At 29.6% G+C, this 10,226-nt stretch overlaps 1 protein-coding gene across 1 annotated transcript; it reads left to right on the top strand.

The window, feature by feature from the left end:
- Positions 1-8,306: 8,306 nt before the first annotated feature.
- Positions 8,307-9,805, top strand: LOC127135380 (NEP1-interacting protein 2). Its single transcript, XM_051062108.1, has 4 exons — positions 8,307-8,600; positions 8,767-8,945; positions 9,073-9,324; positions 9,540-9,805. Exons 1-4 carry the CDS (start codon positions 8,459-8,461, stop codon positions 9,660-9,662), a joined length of 696 nt encoding a protein of 231 aa, XP_050918065.1. The 5' UTR covers positions 8,307-8,458; the 3' UTR covers positions 9,663-9,805.
- The last annotated feature ends 421 nt before the right edge of the window (positions 9,806-10,226 follow it).

Below are 10,226 nucleotides of genomic sequence, written 5' to 3'. Positions count from 1 at the left end.
AATTATAGAAAGTGATATCGAATAGATGAAAATTAAAATTAATACCATAACGTCTGTCCATATGTTATCTTTGACATTCGTTGGTGCTTCTTTCTAATCATCTATCAATATATTGACTTTGCTCCGTCCAAGGAAAGCATCATAACTCTTAAAAAGCGAAGAATAATCACCATCAACTACTTTATAAAAACATCAAACGCGATCAATAATTTGCAACCAGAGTTGTCAAACTCTATCTGCTAATTGGGTCATGTCTCTTAAGTATTGGGTATCTAGCTTCTTCCTAATGGAATATTCCAAACCTCTGGCAGCTAGCTCGACCAACTCATGTTCAGGAACTTGAGTGAAGCACCTCAACTTCATTATCCTAAACCTATTTAGGTAGTCGTCTATTGATTCAGAAAATTTTCACCTCACACTAGATAATTCCTTCAGGCTAATCTTCGACTGACCCATGTAAAAATGTTCATGGAATGCCCTTTCCAATTGATTCCAATTACCCGTGGAATTTGAGGGTAAGGTTGTGAACCATGTGAAGGCATTCATGGTCAAGGAATTGGGAAAGTATTTCATCTTAAAATTTTCATTATTGGATAAATCCCCTACCTCTGATTGATATCGAGTGACGTACTCGACATTGGACTCATTATTGTCTCCTGCAAACTTAGTGAACTTGGGGATCTTCTAGCCCCTTGATAGTTTAGTTTGCAACATACATTCATTTAACTCATAGATGAAATTTGGCCTATGGATGCTAACGTTAAGGCCATTTTAGGCTATGATCTGTTCGACCATATTGGCTAGGTTATTTTACGCCCCTCCCCCCCAAAAAAATTTGTTGGACGTTCCTAATCACTTAGTTCGCATCCTGATTTCTATGACCAATACTAATGTTGGGCCATTTTGTCTTATTCCTCCTTCGACCACCCTTGTGCATATTGTTCAATCAGTTGTGGCATAACCTGGGGTTGCCCTTGATTATTAGGAACCCCTTCAAAGTTTATCGCTCTTGGATTCTGAACTTGCCATACATTCTAGATTTGATGGATTAATCGATTTGGCACTTGAGGAGCACAAAAAAATTAATAATTCGACCCATTTTATACGCTTGTTGTTGGTAACTATGGTTTGTGTTTTGGATCAAAGGGTTGAACAAAGTGCTAATTTATTATATCATGGTTACTCTCATCCATTTGTTGCCTCACAGACAAGATGGAACTAGTGGTTAGGGTGGCATACCTTGAGGGATATATCCTAACCCTATTTGTGGTTATGTAATTTGACAAGGATTGCTTATGGAATATCCTGACGCTATATATGGATTAAGAGGGGATGCAATAGTCATTGTATTATCTGCATACCTAGATGCACTAGTTTGTAGGCCTGCCATCATCGTAGTTGGCATGCCAAAAGGGTATTCTCTACCACCAGGTGTAGCGTAAAGCTTGTGAGAAAATAAGGCATAAGGTATCTTATCATAGTTTGTGTGACCTTGGGAGTAGTTAGAATACTTGCTGAATATGGTGGATAAACCTCCACTTCTGGTAATATCTTCGAAATAGGCATTTGGATTATCACAAGAGCGGTTACTCCAATGGTCGTTGAAGTTCCTGCATTACCAACCGTCGATTCAACTGATTGTTCTTCCATGTTTTAAGCATTTTTCTAGGGAGGGGAGGATTTTTTAACATTGGGCGAGTCATTTCAGCAAGAGTCTTACCACTCCTCGGATGCATAAACACTCAACAATTGAAGACATTTCATGTATGAAGAACGAAATAAAGAAATAAAAGACACAACACTTTTCTGCAAAAGTTCAAATTTCTTGCACAAAAGGGTCCTACTAGGCATGCCAATTTGTTTATTGGTATATTTAGTAAATAAAATCACAAATTTTAGTTCACTTAAGGGAATAAAATTAAAAAAATCCTAAGGAAAACTTGTGTAGAGAATTATAACAAAAAAGTGTTTTTGCTTGGATCTTAAATGTTTGGATGGTAAGAATTTGGATAAAGACCATGGTCGAAATAATGTAGAATTGTTCTGGAGGAATAAAGTAAACAAAAAGCATAATAAAAGTCATTAAGTAAATGCTTGAATTTAAAAGACTTAAATAAAGGTCGCATATTCATACATCTTCTCACAAACTATTTCTCTTTATGACTATTATAATATTAACAGTCGATAACAATTATCTTCATAGAAATCTACACACACTTCCTTACATGGGTTTTATCCTCCTAGCCTGCTTCCACGTGTCTTCAACGTTTGAATTGCTGCAAACCCCCACTCACACTGATTTGTACCTTTAAATCTCCTAACTCCATCCGTTGAGGATCTCCAATCGAGTACTATAGTGTTGTCGAAGCATCCTTAGTCCAGCCGACCTCTGGATTAAAAAACACTCTAAGTCCCTGACATCTGATGGGCGCATCAAACTCGACACTTCTACACCATATCTTTATATCGAAGTGTTGATTCGTGTAAACCTTTTCGAGATTCTAGACATATTTTGAAGAAATAGTGATCTTAATCTTATGGATATGTTCCTGAGACTCTTATAAACCAGACTTGACATATTTCTATGTTATCTAATCTTGGAACTGCAAAATAGACTTAGTCCTAAAACATCTACTAAGTGAGTCGAACTCACCCTTTCAGTCAAAGTTATTGAAACGTCAAAATCATAACTAAATTATTTTATACTTAGCAATCTCATAGAAATGTTAAACCTAAATTCACAAGCTAACAATGAGTTCATGTCATGCTAATATTCTACCTAATGATTATTTAGGCTTAAAACATCGCATGTTAATATTGTACCAAATGGTTTTTTAGGCTTAAAACATTGTGCGGTAGTGTTTTCAACGCCAAGTAATCACTATTAGTAAATGTGCATTGCCTCCATGTACAAGTGTTAAATAGAACACTACATTACAAGTGTTAAATAAATTATTTTATTTTAATTTAATTATACTTTTTGTATATTTATTTGTGTATTTATTTGATTATTGTGTGTGTGGATAAATGAGTGTGGGTGAGAGAGAGTGAGTGATAGGCATGGCAACATAACCCGTACCCGCGGGTACCCACCCGAACCCGCCCCGAAGTTGACGGGGAAAACCCGCTTTGACTGAGTTTGGGTTTGGGTTTTCCCCGATTATAAAATATGGGGACAGGTCGGGTAATGGGGACACTAGTACCCACCCCGAACCCGCCCCCGAATCCGCCCCGTTTATTTTATTATGTACATTATTATTTATTTTTGATGATTTAGAATATTAAATAAGTGGCCAATATTTTAATATTTTGATTTGTATTAATTATTTAAAATATTCGAAATGTATGTATGCTATTTTTTTAGATTTTTTTATTTTATTATTTATAATGTAATTTGATTTTAAAAGAATTAAATATTTCTATTAAAAAATTTGATTTCACTAAATGGATGGTGGCGGGGCGGGGATACCCGAACCCAACCCGAACCCGTTTGGGACGGGTTTGAGTTTTAATTCTCCATCCCCGTTTGGGTTTGAGGCGGGGAACGGGGATTGTTTGGGGATTCGGGTTTGGGTTTGGGGGAGGTAAAAACCGTCTCCGACCCGCCCTGTTGCCATGCCTAAGTGATATTGTAGTAGGCGTGGAGAGTAATTAGAGAAAGATAGAATAACTTGAAATTATTTTATTAATTAAAAATAATTATTTGATTTTATTATTTAAAATAAAATAAAATATAAGTTATAGAGATATTGAGGGTAAAGTGGGGATTAGAGAGAAAAGTAAACGTAAAGTAGGAATAGTCTAATAAGGAGACTAGGTTTTTAATGTAAAAGGAGAATTAGAAGGAGGAAGTTGAGTAGTACGTAGAATTTTTGGGAGAAAAGAGAAAAATGAGGCTAGAGCAAGAGAAAGCATAGGGAGAACAATTGTCGATAGAGCTTGGAAGAATTTTGCTGGAAAAGTCTAAGATAAAGGGGGAGAATAACTTTCAATTGGGGATTATGCATGAGGGGTAGGGTAGAGGAATCGTTAACCTCCAATAGGGCATTGAGTTTTAATTAATTCTGTAAATTGGTATTGATTTGATGATATGTGATGTGAATGCTGGTGAAATTTGTGTACTTTAATTAATGATAATTTTTATTTTGATGTGTTAATATGTTTTTACCATTGTTGAGGTTTTGGAGCTTTGGAGATAAATTTGAAAGTATGAAAATACACGATTTTGTTAATGTTAATCTGTGATAAATTGTGAATTTGTGATTTTAATCATTGGATAATTATTGTATGTCAAATTATTAGATCAGGACTTTTTACGGAATCAAAATCGAAGGTTCGGAAGGGCTTTAAGGTGGAAAATATCGAAAAATAAATTATGGATATTTACCAGCGGATTCTGGGACTTAGCGACGAACTGGCCGTGGGAAAAACTCAGTTCTTCCTGGGATTGGAAATCTAGTAATGCAATTGACAAGCCATTAATGAGCTATGGTTTTGACGAAGCAAGTAATGATGTCGAAGTCGAATATATTGTCGATATTCCAGTTGAAGTTGAAGTTGTTGCTGACATACCCGACACAGTCGAAGTCGGAGAGGTTATGGCTAGCACAAGTCAGAGACCTCAAAGAACTATAGCTCGTCCAGCAAGACTTCAAGATTATGAAGTGGTTGGTGATGATGAAGTCAAAATAGATGGAGAACTAGTTCATTTTTCTTTACTTGTAGATGCTGAACCAATAAACTATAGAGAGGCTTTAAAGAATATGAAGTGGAAGTATACTATGGTCGAAGAGTTACAAGCAATCGAAAGAAATAACACATGGGAGTTGGTCGAATTGCCAGTTCATACAAAAGCTATCGAAGTGAAGTGGGTGTTGAAGTAGAAGCACAATTTTGATGGGTCGATAGCAAGATATAAGGTGAGATTGGTAGCTCGGAGATTTCTTCAGCAAGCATGACTCGACTACTCTGAAGTCTTTCCATCAGTCGCAAGATTGGAAACTGTTCGACTAGTGGTAGCCTTGGCATGTAAGTAAGGTTGGTCGACATTTCACTTAGGTGTGAAATCGGCATTTATGAATGGGCCTTTAGATGAAGAGGTGTATGTCACACAACCTCATGGGTTTATGATTCAGGAGGAAGCAATGAAAATATACAAGTTGCACAAAGCGTTATATGGTCTCAAGTAGACACCTAGGACATGGAACAAGAAGATCGACTCATACTTAGTCGAATTGGGATTCGTCAAGTGAAAATATAAGTATGATGTATGTTCAGGTTATGGCACAAGATATAACAATCATCTGCTTATATGTCGATGACTTGCTACTAACTAGAAATAGCTTGAAGAACTTGTCAAAGTTCAAAGAGCTGATGAAGAAGGAATTTGAAATGTCGGATCTGGGAAAGTTATCATACTTACTAGGCATGGAATTTCAAATGTCGAAGCAAGGTATGATGCTACATCAAAGAAAGTATGTCAAGAAGATACTCAAGAGATTTAGGATGGATGATTCGACTCTTGTATCTTCGCTTATCAAACCAAATTTGAAGTTGGAGAAACATGGAGAGGAAGACAAAGTCAATGCAACTTTGTTCAAATAAATTGTCGGATCTCTGAGATATGTGTGTAATAATCAACCTGATATATGTTTCTCAGTCGGATTAGTGAGCAAATATATGAGTGAACCAAGGGTGTCACACATGAAGGCTGCAAGAAGAATCCTGAGATACTTAAAAGGATCGACAAACTATGTAATTTTATTTCGAAAAGACTCTGAAAATAAGTTATGGTTACTTGTTGTTCATATGTTGATTGGTGTGGAGATAAGGAAGATCGAAGAAGCACTACTGGATATTTCTTTCAAGTATTTTGTGCCCCAATCTCACGGTGCTCGAGAAAGCAACCTATGGTGGCACTATCATCGTTTGAGACTGAATATGTAGCAGGATCCTATGCCGCGTGTCAAGCAATTTGAGGTTGAAGTGAAGAAATCTCTGGTACTGCAGATCGACAACAAGTCAGCCATAAATCTTGCAAACAATCCAATTTTGCATGGAAGAAGTAAACACATAGAAGCTAGATTTAACTTCTTAAGGAAAAAGGTAAATTGAGGTGAACTTGAAGTAAGACATTGCTCAAGTGAAGCACAATCGACCGACATTTTCACCAAAGAATTAAAGATCGACAAGTTTCTAACGTTGAGAAAGAAATTGGAAATAGTTCAGATCGATAATAATTAGTGTGTTTCGACAACTTAGATTATAGGGGGTATGTTGAGATATTAGATATAATCTAAGTTGAGTTGTGTGGCTCAAACCGAAAATTAATTAGGATTTAAGATTTGTTATTTTACTTAGTATATATATATATATATATATATATATATATATATATATATATATATATATATATATATATATATATATATATATATATATATATATATATATAAAAAAAAAAGTGGAAGTTCAACTTACTATAAGAAGAACTCCAAATCCAATTTTATGCGACAAATGTATCATTTAAGTTGAAGGAATGTAAGACATGCAGTGTACTAATATAATATAGTGTTAATCGTTAAGAATGAATGTGATAAAAAAAATTAAAGGTAGGTGGTTTTAGTATTGAGAAAGAATATTTAAATTTTGTAGAATGAAAGTATATCAGATGGAAGGAATAAAACAAATAAAAAAGAAAGACAAAAAAGACTATAATAAAAGTAGTCATGTTAATTTATGTCTTAAAAATAAATTAAAAAATTCACTTATAAAAAATTTGTATTAAAAAAATAAATTATATATATTTATTAAAATCAATTCATAATTTTTAAGATAAATTTCTTCATTTAATATTTTAACTTGTATACTTAGAACACATAAAACACAAGTTAACATGATTTAAATGTTACATAAAAAATTTCAAAATTAATGAATCAATTAACAACATAATCATGAATAAAACATTACCACAAAAATTGATCTGACCGCTTAGAGAGACAAGGTTGTTTATTATTATTATTATTATTATTATTATTATTATTATTATTATTATTATTATTATTATTATTATTATTATTATTATTATTATTATTATTATTATATTATTATTATTATTATTATTATTATTATTATTATTATTATTATTATTATTATTATTATTATTATTATTATTATTATTATTATTATTATTATTATTATTATTATTATTATTATTATTATTATTATTATTATTATTATTATTATTATTATTATTATTATTATTATTATTATTATTATTATTATTATTATTATTATTATTATTATTATTATTATTATTATTATTATTATTATTATTATATTATTATTATTATTATTATTATTATTATTATTATTATTATTATTATATTATTATTATTATTATTATTATTATTATTATTATTATTATTATTATTATTATTATTATTATTATTATTATTATATTATTATTATATTATTATTATTATTATTATTATTATTATTATTATTATTATTATTATTATTATTATTATTATTATTATTATTATTATTATTATTATTATTATTATTATTATTATTATTATTATTATTATTATTATTATTATTATTATTATTATTATTATTATTATTATTATTTATTATTATTATTATTATTATTATTATTATTATTATTATTATTATTATTATTATTATTATTATTATTATTATTATTATTATTATTATTATTATTATTATTATTATTATTTTATTATTATTATTATTATTATTATTATTATTATTATTATTATTATTATTATTATTATATTATTATTATTATTATTATTATTATTATTATTATTATTATTATTATTATTATTATTATTATTATTATATTATTATTATTATTATTATATTATTATTATTATTATTATTATTATATTATTATTATTATTATTATTATTATTATTATTATTATTATTATTATTATTATTATTATTATTATTATTATTATTATTATTATTATTATTATTATTATTATTATTATTATTATTATTATTATTATTATTATTATTATTATTATTATTATTATTATTATTATTATTATTATTATTATTATTATTATTATTATATTATTATTATTATTATTATTATTATTATTATTATTATTATTATTTGTTATATTCAACTAAAGCAATACTTATATTAATTGAGCTGGTACGTGGCTGTGGTTCCTTATTTTGCTCCCTAATTGTATCTTAATCAACATAATTAAGCATTTACAATAAATGCTGGTTGGTTGTTTGGTAGTTTCACTACGTCATCTTCTCACTCTTGGTAGTTGTTACTAACTAAACATTCGTGCAATGGGTAAAGCTTCTTATCTTTATCTCTCGTCCATAAACTCATTATATATTACTGTAGCTTAAACCACAATCTTTACACATATAAAAAACAACAACACATCAATTTGTGAGATACCAATATGGAGTTTGTGGCAAATCAATTCTCTTTACTGGAATTTTTTGATAATTTCGTTGAGAGGGTCAAATGGGTTGGTGTCCTCGTCGTCTCAGTTATCATCGGGAATATCTTTTCTGCGATCTTGACTTTCTGTTTCGCATTTGGTAATACATGATTATAATCTCATTCTTGATTTTGATTTTGAGCTTCTAATGTGTTGTGTTGGACTTTTTTTTTATTTGTCTTAACATGTGTTGTCTTGTTTCCGTTATCATAATCATAGTGAGTGTTGTGACATATTTGGGAAAATTAAGGTTGTTTTGTTGGCAGTGGGGACTTTTTTGGGGGCTATGACTGGAGCCTTTATAGGGCAAGAAACTGAGAGTGGCTTCATTCGGGGTGCTGCTGTTGGTGCTATGTCAGGAGCTGTTTTCTCTATTGAAGTCTTTGAATATTCTCTTGATCTTTGGCGTTCTAATGAATCTGGAATTGATTGTCTCTTATACTTGGTGAGTCATTTTCTCAAAAGTCTATCTATCATCCACAATTCATATTATATTTGTTGCCGACGTATCCGTATCGTATCAGATGTCGCGTTAGTGTTTTGTGATACTAATGTTTATTGTATATATGCAGATTGATGTTATTACTAGTCTAATGAGTGGGAGACTTGTACGTGAAAGGATAGGTCCAGCGATGTTGAGTGCTGTCGAAAGTGAGATGGGTGATGATGAAATGAGCTTTTATGAGTTTCAAAGCTTCTTTGACATTGGCGATACAAGAGGTTTACCAGTAGTTTTAGTTGAAAAGATTCCAACAATCTCAATCACAAGTAACGACAATTTTGATGCTTCTGGCTATAGAGTTTCATGTTCAGTATGTCTTCAGGTTTGTAAATTACTCCCTCCGGTTTTAAAATAATTATTATTTAATGTTTTTTATAATTAAAGAATATAATTAAAAAAACGAAATATAATTTCTATATTAAAAAATGAAAATGACATTTATTTTAAAGTAAATTATTTTTATCAAAATGATGGTTATTTTAAAACGAAGGTATTACCCTTTTTCTTTAAACCTAAGGTAAAATTTTGAAATTTCAGGACTTGCAAGTTGGAGAGAGAGTTAGAAGGCTGCCCCATTGTCATCATATGTTTCACCTACCTTGCATTGATAAGTGGCTCATCAAGCATGGTTCTTGCCCATTATGTCGAAGAGATGTTTAATAATTTTGTACATACCACCGTCAAAATAGCTTCTATCTTTCATTGTTTATACTCCTCTCATAGGATATAGTTATTAAATATTATTTATTCTAATAATTATTGTATTAAATTGCTTGAGAGATATGCACATATTTTAAAAAATAAAAAATAATAATAATTGGGTATTTTAAAAAGAATAATATTTAATAAGTTTATTTATATTTAAAAATTATGATAATTTATTTTATTGCTATTTTTACATACATTAAAAAAATTAAAGGTGAACTTAATGTATATATTAATGTGTCAAATTTTATTTATTAGTAATATTAAAAGTATGAAAAATAAAGAAATTTAATAATATATTTCTTTTATTCTCTTTTATAAACAATTTTTACTTGTTAAATTTATTAAATATTTGATGCATATAGTTTATATATAGTTCAAATATATTATTTATTAAATTTATAAGATTTTAAAAAATAAATTATAAAAGAAAATAGAAAAAGTAAGTAACTTGTATAAAGTGGGATACTGAACGTCATTTGAGACTTGTTTGGTTACATTTAGGAAGATGCCATGTCG

This window comes from Lathyrus oleraceus, chromosome 4 (assembly GCF_024323335.1).
Source record: "Lathyrus oleraceus cultivar Zhongwan6 chromosome 4, CAAS_Psat_ZW6_1.0, whole genome shotgun sequence".
Taxonomy (NCBI): Eukaryota; Viridiplantae; Streptophyta; class Magnoliopsida; order Fabales; family Fabaceae; genus Lathyrus; species Lathyrus oleraceus.
This window is presented reverse-complemented; position numbering and strand designations above follow the sequence as displayed.

Bases quoted from the DNA above. Each gene is read 5' to 3' on its own strand.
- LOC127135380 (XM_051062108.1), top strand. From the start codon at position 8,459: ATGGAGTTTGTGGCAAATCAATTCTCTTTACTGGAATTTTTTGATAAT. The intron at 8,601-8,766 runs GTAATACATGAT...TTTTGTTGGCAG, and splicing joins GACTTTCTGTTTCGCATTTG to TGGGGACTTTTTTGGGGGCT. The intron at 8,946-9,072 runs GTGAGTCATTTT...GTATATATGCAG, and splicing joins TTGATTGTCTCTTATACTTG to ATTGATGTTATTACTAGTCT.